This window comes from Microcaecilia unicolor, chromosome 4 (assembly GCF_901765095.1).
Source record: "Microcaecilia unicolor chromosome 4, aMicUni1.1, whole genome shotgun sequence".
NCBI lineage: Eukaryota > Metazoa > Chordata > Amphibia > Gymnophiona > Siphonopidae > Microcaecilia > Microcaecilia unicolor.
The window spans coordinates 294195715-294221589 of record NC_044034.1 but is presented as its reverse complement, the minus strand read 5'-3'; the positions used below and the strand labels follow the sequence as shown (position 1 = coordinate 294221589).

Sequence of the window (25875 nt, the reverse complement as noted above, 5' to 3'; positions counted from 1 at the left end):
GGCAATGGAGCCAAGAACCTTCATTCACAACTGCCTAGGGTTCTTTTCCTCTTATAGAAATGTGTCTCTCTTCCAACTGAGCCCAGCTGTTGGGGCTACAAATAACAGCTCCCCCTGGAAGCCTGCCAACATGGATGCTAAATACAGCCACTAGGGTTGCTGTTGCACAATGATTAAATCTCCCTCCTCCCTAGGAGCCTGAGCGCTGCAGCTGCACCCTCATCTGCCCTGACTGACCTGGGGAGCAGAAGATCAGAGCAGATAATCAAACTTATGTCTCTCTGCACAGCAGTGTACAGCACTGTTACTGAGACACCAGGCCAGCCCTCCACAGTACATTTCCTATTTTCACATACCCCTATGAAACATGTAGAAAAATCACGCTAAATAATTTACACAAGATGTACAAATAGAGTAGGAAAGGGACCTTGCAGACCTTTATGAAGCCCACAAAAGGGACTTTTTTAAAATCAAGCATGGAACTCTTCTAAAGCCAGAACTGTTCCACATGAGTTTCTAGATTGGAGATCTTGGATTGGATACATATGCCAATGTCTGTGAGGCTTAAAAAAAAAAGGGGGGTAGTGCTGCTGGCATGGTCTCCTGTAAAATTTCATATGAGAGCTTTAAGGATTGAGACAGTGGGCAAACAATAACACATTTCTGGCAAATAACAAGGAGTCTTTCTCATTAGGAAATGAGAGCTGATAGTTTTACTTCAGTTTGGCAGGATAATCAGCAGGAGGTTGATAGCAGATGAAGCTGAAGGTCTACTTGTGAATCAGGGACCCTTTTACTTCATCTGTCATCTTCCTTTCATCTGCTTAGGTCTTTTTGGTGGTTGTGGGCCTTGGAAATCCCCTCTCTCCCTTCTGGACTCATTTGTTCACTCCAGTGGTAAGCTGAAGACCTGAAAATGTAGTCCTTAGTTGTGAAGGAAGCATAGAAATCTGAAGAAGTCCTGCTTGTTCTCTTTTTCCAGCTGGAGATATACTGAGGTTCTAGAATATTTGCAGTGCTGCAAGTTCAGTAGATGATCCCTCTTTTGCCCACGAGGTCTTGCTGAAAGAGGTTGTGAGAGAGCTCTCTGCTTGCCCGTGGCAATCCTTTCAAGGTTTGCCTTTGTTTAAAAAAAAAAGGAGAGGGGAAGTCGAGTGCTCCATGCAGCACCATTGGGAAGAATTATGAGATAATCCCCCCAAAGCCTCTCCCTTATGGGCTATACCATGCAATGGAGCCGGAAGGCCCGGCCTCTTCTTCGGTGCTTTTCTTTTTTGTCAGAGTCTACCTCAGAGGGGATGCCTGGACCCTTGTGCACCCAGGGTGGAGCGCGACATCCAGGCAGAGTGGTCTGGACAACTTTCATAGTGCCTTCTGAGTGGGTTTGGCTGGGTTTCTCTTCCAGGCCTGTATACCGCCAGAGATTCCTCCATTTCAGGGTGGCACCCATGCCCGGGCCCTATCCCTTCCCTTGATCATGGCTCCAGGTAGTTGCCCTGCTATAGTCTGCCAATGCTGTTGCTCACCTGCCTATACTAAGCTTCCCGTGTTGGGCCGGGCATGAAGTGTGGGTTGACTCGATGTTTTCCCTGTGTTTCACTTACTGTTTGGTCTAAGGCCGATAAAGAAATCTCGGGTCCCAGCCATCCCTCAATACCTCCCTCCCTCGCTCACTACTGGTGTTTAGGAAGAACTTAAACTGCAGCTGTAACACTGTCCAGGGTATGAGAGCTGACTCAGGACAGTGGGGAGTGAGAGAGCCCTCTGGTTTTCAACCTCCATCTCTTAGTAATTTCAGTCTGTGGTCCATGATTATACCCACTGAGACTGGTGTGGTGGGTCCTACCTTGGGAGGATGGGGTTGGCAGAAAGCCTTGAATGACCATGGACTGCCCTCAGGGAGCTGGGTGAGCTCATTCCCTGCACTGCAGTCAGGCAATACCACCTATGGGGCTGTGGGTGCAGAGTTTTCTGGATTTGCACAGCCTCTTGGTGGTCCTGTGTGAATTGCACACAACGAGATCACAAAATCCAGTTGTCTCCACTAGGAGTCAGAGAGGATTTAGGTATTATCTGGGACAACATCTTGAAGGCTTTGCACAGTTGCAATGGCAGTCAAAGGCGAACAGTGTGTCAGGATGGAATGGCTAGGATATGAAAAAAGAATAAAATGAAATAGCACTGTGCCTCTGAACCACTCAATGGTGTGACTGATCTGTGTGTAATATGTGCATTCTGGTTTAGTAAAAAAAAAAAACCAGGGTGCTAGCTATGAGACACAAGTCCCACTGTGATTTGTTGAGCCACACCAGCCTGGAGTGATTTCAGAAGAGAGACCATAGCTGGGTTGACAGTATACTGGACCCTGGATAAATACATAAAGATTTGGACAAGTTTCTTCAGAAAGAGTCCATAGTCTGCTATTGAGACAAACAGGGGGAAGCTACTGCTTGCCCTGGAATTAGTAGCATGAATGTTGCTACTAATGGGGTTTCTGCCAGCACCAGGCTTGGCCACTGTTGGAAACAGGATACTGGGTTACATGGACCATTGGTGTAACCCAGTATGGCTATTCTTATGTTCTTAATGGTAGGACCAGATAGCAGATTCTCATTCACACCACTGTTACCCCATTTTCATTAGGGACTCGTCTCCTTCCACCACTGGTTTCCGAAGTGACATGGAAACCACTTGGGAATGGGTTTGTTACATTAGTATTGTCCGATTACATTTCTTCATACAGGAGGTTCTTCATTTTTCCACACAAGACTTTACGGTACAAAGGTAAGGAACACAACTTTACACTTATGGTTACCCATATGACATGGGTGTACGTCATACCGAGGGCGCCACCCCCAGGTGTTCAAATCCTACCCACAATCCATGGTTTTGCGGGTGGGTGTGCTCGAGCAGTTTCCTCAGAGCATTTTGGACACCTTAATCTCCCTACAGATTTTGTCACCTGGGATTGGTAGTTAACTGCCAGGCAGATCAAGAGGGGATGGCACACCCCCTTTTATTATTCCAAAGTTGGGTTTGTGACTATTGAATATTGCAGTTGGAGCACTTCATGGAACTGTTGGGACCCAGTTTTAGATCACAGATCCCGGGATGCTCTACAAAGCTTATTCCCTATGTAGTGGATCCGTCCCGGGCTATCTCAAGAGGGCTGTCCTGCTGCATTCCATTATCTGGCAGGATTCATCCCGATACGAGTCTCTAGACAAGGTTGCATGTGAGCCTGAGCCTCGGCAAGTACGAGTATGTTCCATGGGCACAATAATATTCACTACCATGTTCCAAGCCGATGTGTCCAATGATATATCTGAATTAATGCGGGATTATTGCGACCATCTGGGGAACAGAATTCTTCACTTCTAAGCAGCGAATTATATCTTGCCCTAACATAGTCTTGACTCCCCTTGACGGGTGTTTTTTTTAGATAAGGGCAGTTGCTTGGTAGGGTTATGGAAAGGTGTGGACAGGTTCCAAATGAAAGTCCATAAGCATTATTAGGATTGACTTGGAGAGAATTCACTGCTTATACCTAGAATAAGTTGCATAACATACATTTTGCTCTTTTGGGAGCTTGCCAGATAGCTGTGACTAATTGGCTACTAAGGGAAACAGGATACTGGGTCCGATGAACTGCGGTCTAGCCCAGTATGGCAAGATCATGCTCTTATTCCTGGCACCTATGACATAGTCTGTCTGCTTTTCCGTAGACTCTGTTCTAGGCCCAATATCTTAACCGTAGTCGATGGATCCTTCCGTTTGACTTTACATGGGCTATGGAGTCTTTGCAGGCCTGTCAGGGTTCTGAAGTCTGATGGGTATTCCTCTGTCCAGTATATCCTCTCATATCTCTCCTAGTGTATGAGTGTGTTTCTGTGCTATTGCCCCCCCCCCCCCCCCCCCCATCTCCCTTTTGTAATTTTTATCAGTCAGCCTAAGAAATTAGGTGGCATGGCCCTTTGAATCGGACACACTGCCATGCTGTGATTTTCTTATGTGTTAGGTGGGTTTGCTTGAGTATCGGCCTATCATAGACGAGTGGTTAAGGCGATGGACTAGAAATCCAACTACGGGGTTGCAAATTTCTCTTATGGAGCAGTGGCCTAGTGGTTAGAGCACCAGTGTTGACATCCAGAGGTGGCTGGTTCAAATCCCACTACTGTTGAATGGATACAAGTAGTTGCACGCTGTTATCATAGATATAGAACTTTGTGTCCAGCGACTGAAGCAGCTCAGATAGAAGCTTATTAAAAAACAAATTGATATGGGAGGCAGTGTGGAAAAGAGAGCCCATTGTTAAAAATTTACCAGCACATCCCTGGGTCAAGCCTTAATCCCTCCATTGGTCAGCTGGTTATTCAGAGCACATCTTTGCTACTTGGATGTGATTGAAACAGGTCTAGAGAAAATGCCTTTATTTTCCCCTTGGACTTTTCTTCCTGTTCTATTATTGCTGGTGGACATCCTAATTTTGGTCCTGCCCTAGTCCCACCCGCAACACATCTCCAGCTGCCCTCTTGCTATTTGGATGCACTGCAGTGTAAAACATCCTATTTCTGCCTTTCCAAAATCATTATTCGGACATTTTTGGCAGATTACATTTTTTCCGCCTTTTTAAAATGTCCATGTCCTATGAAAATGAGCGCCTTAGTGTATATGGGTTTCAGAAAGTTTTTGAGGAGGCAATGTCCTATTGTGGATTAGGAACTGATTAAAAGACACAAAACAGAATAGGGCTAAATGAAAGATATTTGCATGCACTGCATCCACAGTGTGTAGATCTCTCATGAATATTCATTGTGGATATCCCCAAAACCTGACTGGCTGGGGTAACTACAGGTTCAGGTTGGAGAACCACTGATCTAGGCATCATCATGAATGATTCATTGAAATCTCTGCTCAGCGTGCAGCACTAGCCAAGAAAGCAAATGGAATATTAGGAATTATTAACAAAGGAATGAAGAATAAAACAGAATGCTGTATGCAGTTCTGGTTATTGCAACTCAAAAAAGATAGAAAAGGTACATTTTTTAGTTCTGTTAGTACTCTGAAGTATATACCATCTAGTTCAAGTCATTTGCTTCTCTTTAGTTTGTCAGTTTGCACTAATACATCGTTCAGGCTCACTAAAATTTTATTTCCTCCAAAATATCACCTTTAAATACCACATTTGGCATGAGTATCTCCCTTTATATCTTCATTTAGGCTCTCAATATAGTCTTGTCCTTTCTGAGTGCCTCTTTTACACCTCGATCATCAAATGGTCCAGTTGACTCCCTCACAGGCTTCATGCTTTGAATGTAGCTGAAAAAGGTTTTATTTTAAATTTCTGTTTCCATAGCAAGCTTCTTTTCATGTTCTCTTTTTTTCTTGTCTCATCAGTGTTTTACATCTAACTTGCCAGTGCTTATGCTGTTTCCTATTTTCATCATTTGGATCCCTTTCCATTTTTAAAGAAATGTTCTTGTAGCTAAAATAGCCTTTCACCTCAGTCATTTGGCCTTAAGTAATGTGTGGAATACATCTGGTCTGGGCTTCCAAGATGATATTTTTAAACATCCATATCTGATTTAACCATTGCAGCTGCTCCTTTTTATTTTTTCTAACATTTTCCTTCTTTTTATTATAGTTTCCCTTTTGAAAGTTAAATGTAGTGCAGTAGACTTCCTTAGTGTCCTCCCCTGGATTCTATATATAGCGCACAAAATTGTGCATGCAAATTTGGATGCGCACCCAGTTTGTGTGTGCAGTTTGAGTAATGAACCAATAATTGGCACTAATTGGGCACTATCAATTATTGGTGCTAATTGCCAATAATTAGAATTTATTCTCACATATTGCTAGGCGCTATTCTATAAAAATGTGCTTGAAAGTTCTTGTGTGTGGATCTGAAAAGGGAGCGTGGTCATTGCAGGGGCAGGGGCAGGTCATTGACATTCCAAGAATTTGTATGCACAGTTACAGAATAAGCCTGATCCACACCTAATTTAGGCAAGGGGATTTACAACAGGTTTCGGTGGGTATAAAGGGGAAGGGAGGAAGGGAATAGAGAAGGAGGCTAGAGAACAGAAGTAGGGGAGGGAGATTTGTGATCTCTCCCTCTCCCATTTCTTATCATCTCCCTAAATGTTTTTTTATGCATCAAGACAATAAAATTAACTTTCTTGTACTCTCACACAGACATTTAATTTATGTTACCTTCTCAGGCACCCCCCCCCCCCCTCCCCATCCCATTCCAAACAAACAATCTTTCTAGCAGGCTGTATCTCATCTCATCCCCTAAATATACTGTATTCTCTGTAGTTTCTGTCCTTCAAACAGTAACACTACACTCACAGGAACACAAACCAATAGCAAATGATTTCTGCTACCATCCCGTTTTCCTTACCTAATGCAATGCTGCAGGATAACCAAAATGCTAAAGGTGATGTAACAGCTCCCTTATGAATAAAGGCTAAACAGGTTAGATGTCTTCGGTTTGGAGAAAAGATGACAGAGGGAGATATGATATAGATTTAAATAACTGTAGAATGGTTAAACAGGGAACTTTTCAGCCAACACAAAAACAAGAGGACATTCGATGAAACTGACAGGTAGCAGATTTAAAACAAATTGAAGTAAAGTGGTGTGGTAGCCGTGTTAGTCCACTTTCAAAGGTAATAAATAGAAATAAATCAAAACACAGAAAAGAAAATAAGATGATACCTTTTTTATTGGACTAACAATACATCTTTTTATTAGCTTTCAAAGGTAACCCTTCTCCTTCAGATCGGAAATAAGCAAATGACAAATATCAGAATATAAAGTGAAACACAAAGGTTAGGTGAGAAACAGGGATAGCTTGGTGGATGAGAGACACAGAGAGATGTATGGCAGATAAGAGAGTGACAAAGCAGTAGAATTTTATTACTACTATTAACACATTTTTATTACTACTATTAATACAAACAAATTGGAGAAAGAATGTTTTCACTTATCACTCAATCAAGCTGTGGAATTTATTACCAGTGATGCTGTCAAGGTATCTATTATAGCTGGGCTTAAAAGGAGTTTAGACAAGTTACCAGGGGAACTTCTTATAAGCCATTATTAGCCACTTAGACTTCAGAAAAGCCATCATTTATCTCAGGAGGGGAGGGGGGGTATTGAGCAACAAAGAATGGATCTAACATAGTAATATAATAACATAGTAGATGAAGGCAGAAAAAGACCTGCACGGTCCATCCAGTCTGCCCAACAAGATAACTCATATGTGCTAAATTTTGTATATACACTACTTTGATTTGTACCTGTGTTCTTCAGGGCACAGACCGTATAAGTCTGCCCAGCACTATCCCTGCCTCCCAACCACCAGTCCCGCTTCCCACCACCGGCTCTGGCACAGACCGTATAAGTCTGCCCAGCACTATCCCCGCCTCCCAACCACCAGCCCTGCCTCCCGATCTTGACTAAGCTCCTGAGGATCCATTCCTTCTGCACAGGATCTATTGTTTGGGATCTGCCAGGTATTTCCTAGTAACTCACGTTTGGATTTTGCTCACACCTTTTTCAGTAGTAGCTCAAGGTGAGTTACATTCAGGTATACTGGGTATTTCCCTGTCCCTGGAGGGCTCATAATTTAATTTTGTACCTGAGACAATGGAGGGTTAAGTGACTGGTCCAAGATCACAAGGAACAGCACTGGGTTTTGAACCAACCACCTCTGGATGTCAAGACTGGTACGCTAATCATTAGGCTACTCCTCCACTTTATGGACCTTTGTTCTGACCCAGAATGGCACATATTTCCCCAGATTTTATATAGGTCACCCACAGTTGGATGCCCAAATCTGGGTGTGCAGGGCTAAAGTGTGCACCAATTAATGAGCTAACAAGGTGTCAACAATCAATTACTGATGTTAATTGGCACTACGTTCGATTTTCATGTGCATCTCTCTATTCTATAAAACAGCAAGCCTAAATTGTCTCTCGTACAATCCAAAAGGAGGCGTGGGCAAAGGAGGGGCATGGGCTGGACAGGGGCATTCCCAGAATTTAGGAACAGTGTTATAGAATACTGGGGTTACATGCCCAATTTATGCACCAGGATTTATAGCAGGTTTCTGCAGGCATAAATCCTCACACCCAAAGTTAGCCGCTTTGATCTGCTAAGTTGGCAAAGGCGGTATAGCAAGTGCTAATAAACTAAACTAAACTAACACCCTGAGCGCTATTCTATAAAGGGCACTAGGCCCAGAGCACCCTTTATGAAATAGTGCTTAGTGCAGATTTTTCCTGGCATCTGCATTTGAGTTGTAAGAGGTAGAGGACAGTAGGAGATAGACTATGGTTTCCAAAGGACAAACCAAGAGGACTTCAGAAGTTCAAAAATACAGTTTGCTGATAATTGAAGCTTGATACAGTACTGTGTTTTGGCCAATAGGCCTGCTTCAGGAGTCTCAATACTTTATCTCATGAGAGAAACACATCTGATGGTCCAAATATGACAAAAACAGTCTAGTTTTTAGACTGTTTTTTAGACGGTACTCCATAAACCTCCAGAGAGCATTGCTGCGCTTACATATGTGTTACCAAAGGTCTTTTTCAAGACAATTTTTTCCTATATCATTTTGGTATTCACTACGAGAGTCAAGCAATTCATATCTTTCCAGATTATCTATTGTTGAAGGTCTGGGTACAAGATCGGGACTCTACCTCTTAGTACTCTATGGTCCCAACCACTTTGATAAACAATCTACCCATCCTTACTGTGCAAATTGCTCACCTACCATCAAAAATATTTTATCATAGTGGGGGATACCAACCTAGTCATGGACAGCATGCTAGATCGCTTGGGATACTCTTTCAATGGGGGTGCTAGGGGTCCGGTTGAGGGAGTTCTCTTGTTCTTTGCTGACGAAGTAGACCTAGTGGACACATGGTGGCTCTTTCACCCAGGAGAGTGGGATTACATGCATGTTTCCAGGATCCATGGCATGCTGTCTCGCTTAGATTATGTGCTCCTGCAGCGCTTGCAGCGGTTGTGGGCCCTGGGGATGTGTCCAGCTCAATATAAACCCTCAGGGAGCTGGCGCTTCCATGCTTACTTATCAAGAGATCCAGATTTTCCCTAAATAATTTTTTTTTAAGACCCAGATTTTCTTAGATACCTCCAGGATAATGGGAGGCCTTTATGGCCACTAATGCTCAGCACATAGATCAGCCCTTTTTGTTTTGGAACACAGCCAAGGCAGTCATACGTGGTGAAGTGATAGCTTTCACTAGCACCTGTAATGCTAAAAGAGTCATTACCATTCTGCAACGGGAAGTGCAGTTGACTAAGCCAAAAAGCAGTTCAGTACATCTCCTTCTTTGGCATCTAAAGATACCTATTATTCCACTCTAATTGCATTAAATACCCTGATACATGAACACATGATGTACTCCTTACTATATCATAAATTTTGTTCCTACCAATACAGCAACAAATCGGGAAATGACGACCTGGGGAGGATCTAGGGCTATATCTGCACTGCAGAATCTAGTGGGAGATGTCACGGGTAACAACGAGCGATAATCAAAATTTTCCTAGATCACTTCACCTCTCTATATGCTTGCTGCAAGGGCTCCAGCGTCTTCTAATGCCATGGCTGACATCTTATAGGCATCCTCTCTCCCCTCTTTGACACCAGAGGCCTTACAGTCTCTCAATAAACCACTTCAGGCCAAGGAGCTTCAGCATGCTATCAGATCTCTCCGGAATCATTTGACCCCAGGGCCAGATAGCTTCTCAGGAGAATTGTACAAAAGCCTTCAATTACAACTTAGGGCCCCTATTATCGTATTTTTTAGTAGTGGTGGAAGCAGGTACCTTTCCCCTCCATGCCAATACGGCGTTAATTACTTTCATCCCAAAACTTAACAAACCCCGAGACCTGGCAGATTCATAAAGACCTATCTCCCTCTTAAATGTTGATTTAAAACTTTTTGACATAATTTTGGCACCCCACCTGGGGGAGATAGTACCTCAGCTGGTGGATGAGATGCAGGTGGGGTTTCTCCAAGCCCGCCAATTGGTTATGAATGTTTGCAAGGTCCTCCTCATGATGACCAATTGTCACCTTCAGGAGGTCCCGGCCCTTGTGGTCAGCTTTGACACCAAGAAAGCATTCAATAAAGTTCACTGGCCTTATATCTTTGAAGCACTTTCTTGGTTTGGGTTCCAAGGGTAGATTCTTCAGGCCATTTGCTCTCTTTATGTGGGTCCCCAGGCACAACTTCTCGTGAATGGCGGGTGTTCCCGTGTCTTTCCCATTGGGAACACCTTTATGCCATGATAGACATGCATGCCCATATTGCATCTCATCTCTTTAAGCACACCAAAGAGATTAGGAGCAAGCTCCAGATTGTTTCTGTAAAAAGAGGCAAGTTGGTGCCCTGCTACGCTTGCCATGTAATAACACAGGATATAATGGGGGTATTCATCTTACTAACATACTGTTCTTTAGGAACATGTTAAATTTATGTTTCTCTCTGCTGCCTACTATGGAATAGTCTAGCAATACGAATATGTGCTGCAATACCATGGAGACCCCCAGCAAGTGAAGGGGGCTAATGGGAGTGACATTGGCTTTTAGCAATCAAGTAGATACAATTCAAACTCCTCATCCTTATCTTTTGTGTGTTAAAAACTAGCAGGTTTCCTTATCCACTGGATAGGTTGATGTGGTATATTTCAGCTATACATTTGCTGTCAAGTGTGAGATAACATGCTAGTTCAGGTCATACGGTATACCCATTTGGACTGCTTGGGCCTTTTTTGTAGTTACTGTATTACTACAGAATAGTCTTCCACTAGCCATTTGGCAAAAAGTTAATATTTAGATTTTTACAAAGAAAGTTGAAGCCTTTCTGTCCCCTGAATTCAGCTTATAGATATTGATTGGGAAATTCTTAAATACCAAAAATAGGGACAAGATGGCGTCTAGAGCGGTTGTGCGTACCTGAGCTCCTGACCCTCCATGAACACGTCTGATGAAGCAGAGCTTTTCCCTGGACTTTTCATGGGGAAAAGAAAAGGGAAAACCAGGGTACAATCCTCCTCTAACCCTGGAGAAAACCCTACTCTCCGACAGACAACTCTGGAGACGTTCTGTGTTCAGACGCTGGAAATGCCGACACCCGCTTTGATTGGATCCGCGCTATCATTGGTGGATCACAGCATAGAGGGGGCTTCGTTAAGTCCTCCCTCGAACACAGCTCCCCCACGACCTGGAAGCAGTTCGGTGCTGGCAGAGAAGAAGCGCTGTGAGTCACCCAAAGTGGAGTTGATTTCGCAAGCAGCTGGAGGAGGACCCACCGCTACCTCGACCCCAGAAGTGGTGACAACAAGGGATATGCGGGCAAATAAGTCCTCATCTCCCTATAATCTGGGAGCTGCCTCCATGGGAATAGGGGGAAACAGAAAACCTGCTGTGGTGACCATGGATGCCCTGTGGGATGCTATTCGGGGACTGAACTCTTCTCTTCTTCAGGTAACAAATTCATTTAAGGAAGAAGTTTCTGATTTGAAACAATCCCAACAATCTCTGTCTGGGAGAATTCAAGAACAAGAGGGGAAAACTGAATCACTAGAAGGAGAACTTAAAAAATTACAGAGTTTTGCAGTGACAGTTATTAAGGAGAGGGATATTCTGGCTAGGAAGCTGGAATATTTAGATAACCATGGGAGGAGAAATAATTTAAGATTTCTCAATTTTCCTAAATCACCTCTGATTCCTGCTATAGAAATATTGGGAGTTCCAATGGAGGGTTTTCCACCCATTGTTAGAGCCCAATATATATCTGGAATTAGAACTCCAACAGTGGAACCTCAACCTGAATTAAATCTAACTGAATTTTTGGAGAGCTCTTTTAGAGGTAGTAACAGAACGAATAATTCTTCTGGTAACTTTTGCACTGGAACCAGACAGAAATAATATCTTTCGATTATATTTCAGACATATGAATGCAATGTTCTTTGGTGCCAAGGTCCAAATATTTCCTGATTTAACTAAAGACACACAAAAAAGAAGACGTGAATTCTTGGGGTTAAAACCAAGAATACTTGCTTTGGGTGGTACATATATATTAAAATTTGCATGTAGATGTTTAGTGTCTTTAAATTCGATAAATTATGTGTTCTTTGATCCAAAGAAATTGCAGGAATTTATAATATTCAAGGAAGATGAAAGAGGTTCTACCCTTGTTACAAGAAATTCAGAGAGGGAATGTAACCTGAGCAAATAGAGATTTGGGCCTCTCCACAGAGATGCTGGAATGTCTGAACTGCCCAAACAGCAGCTAGACATTCTCTTTCACATTCAGTGTACCTGCTCTCCACATCAGTCAGTTTACGTGATTCATATGCCACAGGGCAAAGTTTTCCCTGTTGATTACGCTGGAGAAGGACCGCAGCTAAAGCAGTCTCAGTTGTGGCTAACTTGATGGTGAAGCTTTTAGCAGGGTCTGGGTATATTAGTGCTGGAGCCTGTGCTGCAGCAGTTTTCAATCTAGACAGTGCTCTCTCATGCTCTTCAGTCCATTCCCAGTGACTTTTCTTTTTCAGGAGCCTATACAGGGGGCTTGCAATATCAGAGTACTGATAAATATAGGAGCGGAGGAAGTTGAACCCCCCTAACAGGACTCGCAAGGAATGGACATCGTGGGGAGCTGGTGCTTCCAGCAAGGCACGTACCTTACGGGTATCAGCTTGCCTCCCATCATTTCCCACTATGGTCCCTAGATACTGAACTAACTGTTGGACCAATTGAGCTTTACCCAGATTCACCTTGAAACCTGTTTCCTGAATTAAAGCAAGGACTCTTTCTGTGCGACCCTGAACTTCCTCTCTGTCAGAACCCACAATCAAAATGTCATCTACATATGAATGAACATATTTTCTATCCTGGACCCCCAACTTTTCTAGCATCTGTGTAACATGGAGGTGGCACAGGGTAGGGGAATTATGAAACCCTTGAGGAAGGCGGGTGAATGTGTATTGCTTGTCCTGAAATGTAAATGCGAATCTGTCTTGGCTTTCTGGATGAAGCTGAATAGCAAAGAAGCAGTTTGCCAAGTCTATTACAGAAAACCACTTACTCTCTGGGGTGATGGAGCTTAAGATATCTAGTGCAGAGGCAACAATAGGGGCTATAGTTTGTGTACCTTTGTTAATCTTTCGGTAGTCCACTGTGAGGCGCCAGTTTATGCCATCAGCCTTCTTTACAGGCCAAAGAGCTGAGTTGAAAGGAGATTGGGTTTCTCTAATTACTCCCTGTTTCATGAGATCTGATATAACACCCTGAAGTGCAGGGATTGCTTCCCTAGGATAGGGATACTGTTTCTGTGGTGGTACAGATTCTCCCTTAACTTTCACAGAGGATTTTATTTTCCCACAATCAGTGGCACTAGTGGTCCAGAGGTCTGGGAAAAGTTCTTTCCACCTGCTCTGCTCTGCTTCTGGCATTATCCCTGCTATTTTCTGCCACTTTGGTTTATAATACGGATCAATTTGTTTCTGCCACTCATAGTGAGGGCATTTCCATAGTATCTGATTACATAGATCCACTACCATGTTGTTTTTGTGTAGAAAATCAGAGCCTATTATCACTTCAGTGGATGTGTCAGGGCACTGCACTACTGTGGTATGAAACGTATCATCTCCTATTTTAAACTGTACATCTCCATATTGGTACCCCCTTTTCGTGTCTCCTGCAAAGGTGGACAGATTTATTGGCCCTATGGGATGTGATCCTGCAGGTATAAAGCTAGTGAGTGTTACGGCGGCACCAGTGTCCACTAATGCCAAAACTTTCCTGTGTCCTTGTCCAACCCACATCAGAGGTCTGCCCCCTGGGTCCCACTGCAGTTTGCAGAGTGGGGTCCACTGTGCATCCCTCCGATTCAGGCCGGACCCCTTATCCTAGGCTTCTAATGGAGGGGCCGATGGGGCTACCATGTGTGTTAGTGACAAACAGGCGGCTATGGCTTCTTCCTTTTCAGAGGGGGGCTCTTCCCTGTTTCCTGAGAGAACCTGCAGCACCCGCGCGGTAAGAACATCAAGAGGTTGTTGGTCCCAGTATGCCATGTTCTCACCATGAGTTTTTAAAATGCTAACCGCTTGCCTGCGAGTTTCATTATCTACATATAGAGGAGCGGATTTTTTTCTTAAAGGTTTACCTTTATGGGAGCTTCGGTCAGAATGCAGCCCAGGTGGTGCATTCTTGGGTTGGGGAGCTGGATGCCGTGAGGGGGCCTGGGAGGCCTGCTCTTGGTATGGAGCTAGATCAGGGTATAAAGTGGGTACAGCTGCCGCCACTGGATGTACTGTATAAGGCTGATACCTTTGTACATTTTTGGCCTTCAAGCACAAATCCCTAGCAGAGGCAGGCTCACCTGGGGCCCAAGAACAGAGAGCTCTTGCAATAGTAGGATGCATGCCCTGACAAATCTCTCTCAACCTCTCATCATCTACTTTTACATCTAGTAGATCTCCTGGGATCTGCCTTCTGGAATCTCTTCCTTCCACTTCCCCTGTCATAATTAGTAAAATAATTGCCCTCCTTACATAATCTTCAATACCCTCATTTTTGCCCTGCTGGACATATGTATTTAAGATCTTGAACGTTCTCATGCCGAAGGACACACTCGCAGCGATTGCCAAATTTAGCAAAGAGAAACCCCTTTGTCTTGCCAATTGAATAGCTCCCTCCATCTGTTCTGCAAATTCAGGTTTGATACAGAGACGGATCACTTTAATTAATTCCTCTGTATCAATCCTCCCTTCCTGTTCTAATTTCCATAATGCCACGCAAGCTTGGGGGAACTTGTCAGGGTCTATCTTGCCTATTTGTCTGGCTATCACTTCTATATCTGTCTGTGAGAGGGGCTGGGAACTGATCGTCTGGATGAGTCCCCCCGGTAGCTGTCTAGCCTCAGATACTTTTAACACGGCTGAAACAGGCATGGCTGTGGCTGTATTTGGAGGGGCACATGGAAGGCCTGAGATAGCTGATATCTGCACATGAGAATCCTGTATTTTTTCAGTGTTATTCTCACCTATAGGGGACGTCTGCAGTATTAGCTCTCTGGTTAGTTGTTTTAGGCCTGGGACCTGATTTGCTTGCATTTCTAAAGCTAAAATTTGGTTTTTCATTTGATTTTCCTGAGCTTGCTGATGTTCTATCTGCTGCCTAGAAGAGTCCAATTGATAATTTAAGCACCTATTCATTGTGAGCAAGAAATCCTTTTCTGTGCCTACCTGCTTGCATTCTTTCTCTTTAGCTAGTAATTTATCGTTCAATTCTGCATGCTCTTTTAAGGCTTTCTCACACATGGCCCACATTAACCAAGTGCATGCGGAAATTCTCTTGCTCCCTTCCTTAATTGAATATAAATTGCAATATTTTTCGAATTTGCTCTCCATATCAGAGATGCTACTAATGTCCTCCACTACGCTAGGGGTCCATGGATTGGGGCCCGAGGATTCTATGCATCGCTTAAGCACAGTGGGGTTATGTACACCTAGAATAGTGTGTTTCTCTGTGTGTATGTCTTCCTCAGAATTATCTGCAAAATTAGTTTTTATTTTATGCCAGAGCATGCCTAAAATTTTTGTTATACAGTACATAAGGTACATAATTGCGTAAGTACTTAAGTATTGGCACGCTGGCAGGGACCAAATGTCCATTACGTGCAACATCTCAAGTAGTGCCCTGAAAACCTTATCAATTTATCAATCGGAAATTTAATTAATGAAACCTGATACTCAGTTCTCTATAAAGCAGCAAAATACAAAAATATAATTTAAGAACACTGCTATTTCATTCTAATTGCACAGAATACCTTACCCACATTCTCCACCAATTAATATGTTACAAGAAATTCTATTCACTTCTCCAGCAATTAATATGTTAGACTTTCTGCCCACATTCGCCACGAATTAATATGTTGGAAGAAATGAGTTATTTTGGGGAAAATTAGCTCGAGAGCAACTCGCTACTGTTTATAATTTAAGAGCAAGCGCTGTATTTATAAGTTTTAGGATATTAATTTCTCCACCAATCACCAAAGGTGATAATTGCAATAAATTAAATAAATTAAATATATATATATTCAGAACACAAAGAGACCGTATTTTTAGATTCAAAAAGATTGATTTAATATACACTTGCACACGAGAGGTAGGTTTCAAGATCTTTTACAGGTAATCTGTGCTTAAAATAGAACAAAATAGCAGGTAGATCAAAAGTTGTTACTCACAAGTCCTTGTTACACAGTATGAACAGCATTAGGTAAGCACATGTTTTAGGAACAAGGCTTCAGCGGAGCGGACCCCAAAGAGAGCAGCAGTTTCCAAGAGAGGCAGGTTTCCAGAGGAGCAGGTCCCAAGAGAGGCAGGTTCCAAGAGCGGCAGGTCCCAAGAGAGGCAGGTCCCAAGAGAGCGAGCTGGGCTGTTTCCAGGCCTTTTATAATGTTAGCAGAGAAGCATGGTGTGTGCATGTCTTGGATATTTTGCAAGGCATTATGGTTAATGTAGTCTCATGTCTGCACACGACCCCTGAGTTGGTCTCATGTCTTATGACATCACGGTCTGGATTTTGCTGGCAAATGTCTTTTGATGTCCTGTTCAGTCTCTGGGGCAGATACACATTCCTTTCTGCACATGTCTGGAAGCTGATGGGAGGGGCAGGTATACCTTTGACAAGCAAATGTCCTGTTTATGCTTCCTTTGTTTTATTCAGGTGCCCACCTTAGTCCATCTTTTGTTAGGTGGGAGGACAGAGGAATAGAGTCAATTTAAAACTTTAAAGCAGTCTTAAGTCTTTTGTTTGAGGAATGAGAAAAGGCAAGGTGAGGCCCCAAAGGGAGAGGGAAGGGGGCTTTTGGAATGAGACTATTTTCTCTGCTGCAGTGTTTTTAAAAGATACACAAATATATTGCTGTATATATATCCAGCAAATATGCTACATATTTCAGTAATAAACTGATACCGTTACACCCTGAATGCTCATAGAGGTTAAAAATATGCTGGACAAATTGGCTGCGAGTGTTGGCATCTCCCTGCTCTAATTGATTTGATTTATAAGTCTTTGATTTTGGATATTTCCTTGTATCTTGTCTCATTATTGTGGACTAAGTTAGAGGTGAATTTTCCTAACCTTGTTTAAGGGAATAAGTATTTCTTTTTATGTTATGTTCCAGCTATTTCATTGCATTTATGGTAAATGAATGTAATATTGGAAATGTATAAATAAAAAAAATATATAAAAAAGATATTGATTGGGGTCGACCAATGCAATTCTGCAGGTGCTCAGACTTAGGAGTTCTTTTACTAAGGTGCACTAATGGATTTAGCGTGCATTAAATGCTGTGCAGCCCATTCTATACATACGAGCTGCATGGCACTTAACGCACACTAATTCATTAGCACACCTTAGTAAAAGGACCCCTCAGTCTTTATATTATTTATACTGATGAACCAGAAGTAACGCCTCCAACTGTCTAAACAGTAGAAGCCTGATGATCCTCTTGGGCTTTAGTTCTCCTCTCTCACCAGTAGAAGGAGTTCATTATAAACAGCCCCCCGCAATTTGGAACTGATGCCACTTGGCAGAGTTCTGACCTTCTGGATGGTCTCAACAGTGGTTGTAAGAATAGTATTTAATGACCTAATTTGATAACCTTTCATCTTGTTCTCCATGGAATTCAGAGTTTTGTGCCCATCAAGGAGGGTTCTGGTGCCCTTTTTGCCAGTGATTGATTCCATGGGAAAACAGAGTTGAAATTTCCTCAGGCTGGAGTCTGTGTAGCATCAAGAAAGCCAGCTCTTTGCTCATAAGATGACAGCAACTCAGCTGTTCAGCAAAGATCCTGTATCCTCTCTTTCATCAGTGGTCCATCTGACTGATGATTCTTTTCTTGACTGGTAGTGACATTCACCTTGCCCAGTCTAGTCTTCTCAGCTTATTGACTCAGCTCTATGATCAGGAAGTGTTCTCAGAACTTTAGTGTAATGAAGAAAATAAGGCTTCTTCCTCTATGCAAGCAGCTCCATGTCACCTGGAAGAAGCCAAACTGTTATGTGTGCAGAAAAATCAGATCTACACCTCTATGCCCTTGTATCATGAATGTTTCTTATTCACTTTCTCTCTTTCTTTTCCCCAGGTACGTAGCTGTGGTCTACTCTGCCACCATGGGCCAGAAGCGCACAATGCACTGCACGGCACTGATTAATGGGGCAGTCTGGGCAGGCAGCCTCCTCTTGACCACACCGGCCATGCTCTACGCCAGGGTCCAGCGAGACAACCAGACAGAAATCTGTCTGATCGACCTGCCCGGCCCCAGCAGCCTATATTGGTACACGCTTTACCAGTCTATCCTGGCCTTCATCTTGCCAGTGCTCATCATCACTGTGCTCTACTCGCTCACACTGCACCACTTGTTTCGCGTCATGCGCAGGGTGCAAAAGAAGAAGTCAGCACGCAGCAAGAAGGTGACGCGTATGGCACTCACCATCATCGCAGCCTTCCTGATCTGTTGGACACCCTTCCACGTGGTGCAGCTGGTTAACCTGACTGCCACGCCCTCCAAGTCCTTCTTCTACCTGAACCAGGCCACCATCTGCCTCAGCTATGCCCACAGCTGTGTCAGCCCTGTCCTTGTTATCTTCTTCACAGAATTTTTTCGGGAAAGGATTGCTCACTCAAGGTATGAGATCCAGGGGGAGGAAGGATATGGGTACTTGAGAAGGTTATTCTTCCATGGGGTGTAAATTAGATTTGACCCTATAACTGTCTTCTAAGAACTATCCAACCAGAAAACTTTTACTAATGGGTATATCTATGGCAGTGGTTGGAAAGGCACTTAGAGTTCAGACTGATGGTGTTACACACTCAGTATGGGAAAGGCCAGTTAAGCAATTAGTTTTAATTGTATAAATGTGTGAGAGTTATTATTATAATCATGATTTTTAGTGGACATGCCAAGTATTCACAGGGTTGTACAAAGATGCATTGCTCACAAGAGGGGGAGCAAGGACACTCAAGCACTATTTAGTTAGTTACAAATTTGATGCAGCACAGTTCTAAAATAAGGTCACAGCAGTTTACACAACGAAATACAACATTACACAAATTCAATTTGGGATTCCACCTAAACCACCTTAATAAAAGCCTTCCTCCGTTCCTTAACCACCTCAACCTCAAATCATGCATCCTTCTACAGAGTCAGACAGCTGCTAACTTCTGCGACCCCAAGGATAGCCTTGCCTAACCCTAAGAACCTCCAAATGCCTTGGAGAACAGGCAAGCCTTCAATGGTTTGTGAAAAGCCAAACATTCAGCTTCTGCCAAATTACAAATAGAAATGTCACTTGGTCACAAGGGGGTTTAGGTCTGCCTTATCTTAAATGGTATAATTAGGCTTGTTTACTGAGACATCTTCTTGACAGGGTGTTTGAATTGGTTCAATGTACACCCCTTGGCATCTGAACTCTGTCCTTCAGGTCCGTTCTGGGAGTTTACCAGTGACTTGCCATAGTATTTTGCTACAACCCTTAAGAAGCCTATGGAGGGAGATCTTACATTTTTGGAATCAAAATTCTAACGTTAGTGATCTGCTGCCATGTGGGGGAAATGCTGATTTTATGCCAGTGTAACACCAGGAATGGACGCTGGCCTTTTTAGGAGATGGTCTGACCTGGGTATCACATTACTTGAGCATCTGTTTAATGGGGAAGGGAGACTCTATTCCTTTTTAGAATTACAGCAAAGACTTTCTTTAACTCAGAAGGACTATTTTGCTTGCATGCAGTTACATCACTATTGTACTAGCTTGGATCAACAAGCCTTAAGAACATATGTAGGCAGGATGCTTTGGGAATTTTTAAAGGGAGATGCTTTTGGACGTCTCAGTATCTGGGTTGCATAAAGCCTTGGTCTCTCTTGCCCATCCAATTGACTATGGTCCTCTTAAGGCAGCATGGAGTAGAGATCTTGGGTATACTTTGGAAGGAGTGGACTTTCCCAAAATGATAAAGGCAATCCCAAAGCCAGTTTTCAACACCAGACTCCAAGAGAGTCAATATAATATACTTCATAGAGCATATATATCACAACTACAGGCCTTTAGAGCGGGTTGGGTGTCTCTTGCACAATGTTTCAAGTGTCAGCAGGAGGACAACACTTTCTTTCATGGCTTCTGGAAATGTAGTGGTATCTAAGCTTTTTGGAGGGCAATTTATAGATACTTTGGAAATATTTTTGGCCAACAACAACGTGTATTCTTTTCTTGGAAGGAAGTCCTCTTGGCTAAATGAGAAGCTTATGTGAGTCATGATAAAGCATCTCATTTATTTCTCAGCAAGGCCTATGTATTGGGGATGAAGTGTATACTTAATCATTGGCTGCAGGATACACCCCCATCTTTTTTGTATTGAAGAAACAGATTGCATGCCCTAATGTTATGGGAGGCGAGGGCTGCCCTTGGTACCCCAAGAAGACAAAAGGTATTCTTGTCTGTTTGGACCTGCTATTTACAAACTGTTTCATACAAGGCAAGAAGTGAAGTACTAAATACATTCTGGTATACGAATTGTTTACCACTTAATGCTGAGCTGGGTTGGGGTTCAGTGTCTGGGTGGGGAGGAGAGGGTTGGGGACAGGAGGGCAGGGTAGTCCTTGGTATATTTATATCATAAAAGATGGCCTGGAGTCATAAGACAATAGACCATCATAGTTGTACTTTGGAGGTTATAGGAATAGGGATGGATGGTAGCAGGGTGCTTACAAAATTGGGATCATAAGCTTCTTTTGCTTTCTGTGTTTTGTGGTTCCTTGTTCGCTTCTGTGTTATTGTTTAATTGTTAGTGGTGGACCAAGAAATCTTCACAGCCAGAGGTCAATAAAAGCAATTTTATTCAGCACCACACAAGTGTTTGACCTGACAGGGGGCCGTGTTTCGACAGAACAACCGTCTGCTTCAGGGGTCTGACACTGTACATAATATATATATATATATTTATATCAAATATTACAACAATAAAAATGACCAAATGGTTTCAATGAGCAGAAATAAAAGCAGAAACACATAAAAAACAAAAGCAACAAAACAAGGAAAAACTGGAGGAGTGGCCTAGTGGTTAGAGTGGTGGACTTTGGTCCTGGGGAACTGGGTTCAATTCTTACTGCAGGCACAGGCAGCTCCTTGTGACTCTGGGCAAGTCACTTAACCCTCCATTGCCCCAGGTACAAATAAGTACCTGTATATAATATGTACATGGAACCTGCTATGAGTGGGAAAGTGCGGGGTACAAATGTAAGAAAAAAAATATGTTGTTCCGTCAAAACATGATGGACCCATGTCAGGTCAGGCACTTGTGTGGTGCTGAATAAAGTTGCTTTTATTGACCTCTGGCTGTGAAGATTTCTTGGTCCAAGCCTACTTCTTGGACTACACGTTGGGGTTTTTACCTTTACCTTTGGGTTCTTTTCAGTGTATTGTTTAATTGTTTTCATATATCATATCATACTGTAGTCTCTGCATTGTGATATCTTTCTGCTGTGGTGTATTGTTACTTTGATCCTGAATAAAAACTGTTAAACCTTACAAATACAAATTAATTCCATACGACAGAAGCTGAACAACATAATGCCTTAGAACATAACAGTAGTCATATTGCGTCAGACCAATGGTTCATCTAGTCCAATATCCTGTTTCCAACAGTGACCAATCCAGGTCACAAGTACCTGGCCTTCTGTCTTGTACATTCCAACTGGATCCAGCTAGAAATGCCTGCTATGATGACCTCATAGAGCATCCTGATTGAGAATAGGAAAATAGCTGAGTCAGATATTCTGGCCCCTTGTTATTCAAAGCCTTATCAACTGAACTTGAGTTCGATTTCCACTTCAGGCACAGGCAGCTCCTTGTGACTCTGGGCAAGTCACTTAACCCTCCATTGCCCCAGGTACAAATAAGTACCTGCATATGTAAGCTGCATTGAGACTGCCATGAGTGGGAAAGCGCAGGGTACAAATGTAAAAAAAATTAAAAACATAAAAATTTCTCTAGTAGCCAATGCAGATCCTTCAGAAGGGAGGATACATGGTCCTGGTCTTTCTCCCCACTGGAGCTTTTGTCAGCATATTCTGCAGAAGCTGTTAAGTGGTAGTTCCTAATACAAATAATTACTGAAATCTATCCTGGTTGTAATTAGTGCATGGATGATTGTGACTAAGTTTTTTTTTTTTATTTTAAACAACAAAGGGTGTACAGTACATGCCAAAGCAAATGCAAAGATCCAGTGGTGGTGTGAACTACAACATAAATTTAAACTCTCTGCAAAATAAACACTCAAGTCATGAACCATCTCCTTTGGGGGACAAAAAAAATTCCATCTCAACATGCTACTTACCCATAGCACCGCTGATATTCTCAGCTTCAATGTAGCCTTAGCCAACCATATCACAACTGCTGCCAGACAGTCATTCAGATTTCTTACAGCTGTCATTTGATCACTCCCCACAGGTAAATACAACCACATATCATCTGCATAACACTCAGCCCCAAAGTTCCAGTAAAGGGCTCAGATAAATGTTGAACAGGACTGGTGACAGCACTGATCCTCGGAGCATACCATATTCTAATTTAATTCCCCTGATTACTGATTCCAGTAGACCTGCTGTCCTTAACCCTCTCGAAAAGGCTAGAACCAGTCCCATACTCTCCTATCCTTCTCGCTTTTTTTTTTTCAATCTGTACAATAATGAATTATCTACTAATTCAAAGGCCACAGAAAGCTCCATATCTTGTCTTATACAAGGTAATGTTAAAGCCTGGACAAACTGGGCATGTGCCTACGGCCCTCACATTTAGGAGAGGCCCGCTCAGAGTTGTAGTCCCAATGGTTCCCAAGGCAGAACAACTGTTAACAGAAAAGTGACAGTAGAGCAGTGATGGCGAACCTATGGCACGCGTACCAGAGAGGGCACGCAGAGCCCTCTCTGTTGGCACGCACGCCGTCGCCTCAGCCAGTTCCAGCCCCCCTCCGATTAAAAGTCATACCTGCATCAGGCCTCCCTCACTCCCACCCACCCAGCGCCAGGCCGCCCGAGCACCAGGTCACCCGCCCACCCTCTCTCTGAGCACCAGGGCCCCCCTCCAAAATTTAAGTGTCATACCTGGTCGTGGTTAAGGCGGCGTCGGCAGCGGCAGTGAAAAGCGCAGGCTCTGCGCGCCTTCAGCCTTCCCTTCTGTCTCTCAAGCGCTGGTCCCGCCCTTGCGGAAACAGGAAATGAGGACGGGACCAGCGCTTGAGAGACAGAAGGGAAGGCTGAAAGCACGCTGATCCAGCGCTTTTCACTGCTGCCGCTGCCAACGCCGCCTTAACCCCGACCAGGTATGACTTTTAAATTTCGGAGGGGGGGCCCTGGTGCTCGGAGGGGGTGCGGGCAGGCGACCTGGTGCTGGGTGGGTGGGAGGGAGGCAGGCCTGGTGCTGGGTGGGAGGCCTGATGCCTGGTGCTGGGAGGGTGGGAGGCAGGGAGGGGTGCCTGGTGCTGGGAGGGATGCCTGGTGCTGGGAGGGAGGGAGGGGTGCCTGATGCCTGGTGGGAGGGTAGGATGCCTGGTGCTGGGTGGGAGGGAGGGAAGCCCTGGAAATGGAGTTAAGAGAACAGATAGAGAGCAGCAGAATCAGAGACTAGAACCAATATGGATAGAAAAACAAAATCACCAGACAACAAAGGTAGAAAAAAATCATTTTATTTTAATTTTATTGTTTGGAATATGTCCAATTTGAGAATTTACATCTGCTGTCTTATTTTGCACTGGGTATACTGGAGCTGTAACAGCTTACAGAAATGATTTATAAAGAAAAAAAATCAAGTTATTTTTTTCTCCTATACTAGTATAATATTTTCAATGATGTCTGTTTATATTCGCCATGGCTGGGGTAAGGGGTGTGGCTATCATAGGGGTGGAGTCATGTGGTGACCCCGCCTATAATGAGTACCGGCACCTGTTATTCAGGTTAAATTGCCCTATTGGCACTTTGCGATAAATAATTAGATTTTGGGTTGCTATTTGGGCACTCGGTCTCTGAAAGGTCCTCCATCACTGCAGTAGGGGGTGGTAAAGAACAAAGCCTCTGCTGCCCACAGATGTTTGCCTATTCTACCCATCCTCTCTGCATTGTCCTCCAGGTGGCAAGAATTGGTGAGCAACATTTCTTACCTCCTGCTTCCTTCTCTTCCAGTTGCCCTGTTCATGAAAGTTACAACATTTCACCGACCAACATTTTGCTTGAGTTGTATTGACAAATTATTGCTTCACTTGCCAACATTTAGACACATTAGACTGAATGCTTATCGTTCTTTTATTTTTTTATGTGGAAGGAGCGATGCTATGGAATACACTCCCACTAGAGGTTAGACAAATTGGTTTTGCTGTGCAGTTTAGAAAACAACTAAAAGCTTACTTTTTTGTTAAAGCTTTTGAGGCCTGCTAACATTTTGCACACCAAATAGTCAAACTTTGATGCTTATGCTGTGTTTTGTGTTATGTGATATGTCATTAATAGTATTGTGTATGTTACAATTGTTACCCACCTAGAATTGATGGATAGACATTTTTTTAAACAAATAAATTAAACCAGGAGGGCCCATTATGCATTTTAGCCTAGGGCCCACTAAGGGGTTATCCTGCCCTGGTCTTATAGATCCACCAAGATAGTTGCTGAAGAATTCTCTATCCAAGAACCTGATTGACATAGATGCAATGCCTCATTTCTATCTAAAAGGAGACCGGGTGATTGCATTAAGATTAAGGTTTTCCATAACTAAGGTTAAGAGGAAAAAGCAGTTCAATGAAGGATTTTGATTGAGTACCATTGGATGTGCTGTTGTGGCTGTAAATTTGTAAGGAGAGATTGGATTAATTATTTTTCATTTACTTGTAGTGCCACCCTCAGGTAAAGAAGGATATTCAGTGCCAAGGGAATGGGTAGCTGGCAGAACAGCTAGCAAAATTGACCCTTGGCTTACTAGTTTAGGTGGAACGAAATAGGGTTCTTGTCTGTAAGGAGTCAGACAAAGTCCAAATTCCCCTACCCAAGCCCAAGTACAAGTGAAAAAAATGGCAAGTGGCACAATAATAAACCTTTACTGCAGGCATCTCTGATGAACTACATACAAGAGCAGTAAAACAGTTTAGCAATCAAAGGAGAGGAAAACAGGTTAGTGCCTGTGAACATATTTAAGCAAAATCAAATCAATCAAGCCCAGAGTTTCTTTCTCACCAGAATAGTGCAGTGGGTTCCATCCACAGTCCTTACATTTTGCACTGTTGTGTATTGTACTGGCTAAAATAGAAAACACCAAGACATAGGCTCTGCCTGTGAGTATTAAGTAAGTGTAAGGTTGGTCCCTTGTCAATGACCAGAGACTGTATCAGGGAACAGCTCACATAACACATTTATTGGTTTGGGCCAGTAGAAACTGGAAGGCTGTGGCAGTTATTCCACACACTCTGCACTCCACATACAATCAATAAAGTAGACCATTCCAGAGCTGGTGTTCTGAACTAACAAATTAATTTTAAAGTCAAGGTAGGCAGATAACTGGGACAATTACAGTAGCAGAGGCAGTAAATATTGCAGAGGCAGTATTCAAGAGTATTTACAAAGTCTCTTACTCTCCTTTGCACCGTTTCTCCTCCTTACTATCTTCCTGTTACTCTCTTCAGCTTTTCTTAATAACAATGTGGCAGATAGTATAAATATGCTTCAAAGAAGATTATCACCTTTATCAGTGATACTGAGAGACTGAGGAACTCTGAGGCTCT

General features: G+C 43.2%; 1 protein-coding gene across 1 annotated transcript in view; it reads left to right on the top strand.

The window, feature by feature from the left end:
* The window catches only part of LOC115469706 (melanin-concentrating hormone receptor 1-like), a 55792-nt gene that overhangs the window by 12619 nt on the left and 17298 nt on the right, over positions 1 to 25875 (top strand). The window contains exon 2 of the mRNA XM_030202492.1: positions 18201 to 18743. Coding sequence (XP_030058352.1) covers positions 18201 to 18743 — 543 coding nt within the window. The remainder of the gene's footprint in view (positions 1 to 18200; positions 18744 to 25875) is intronic.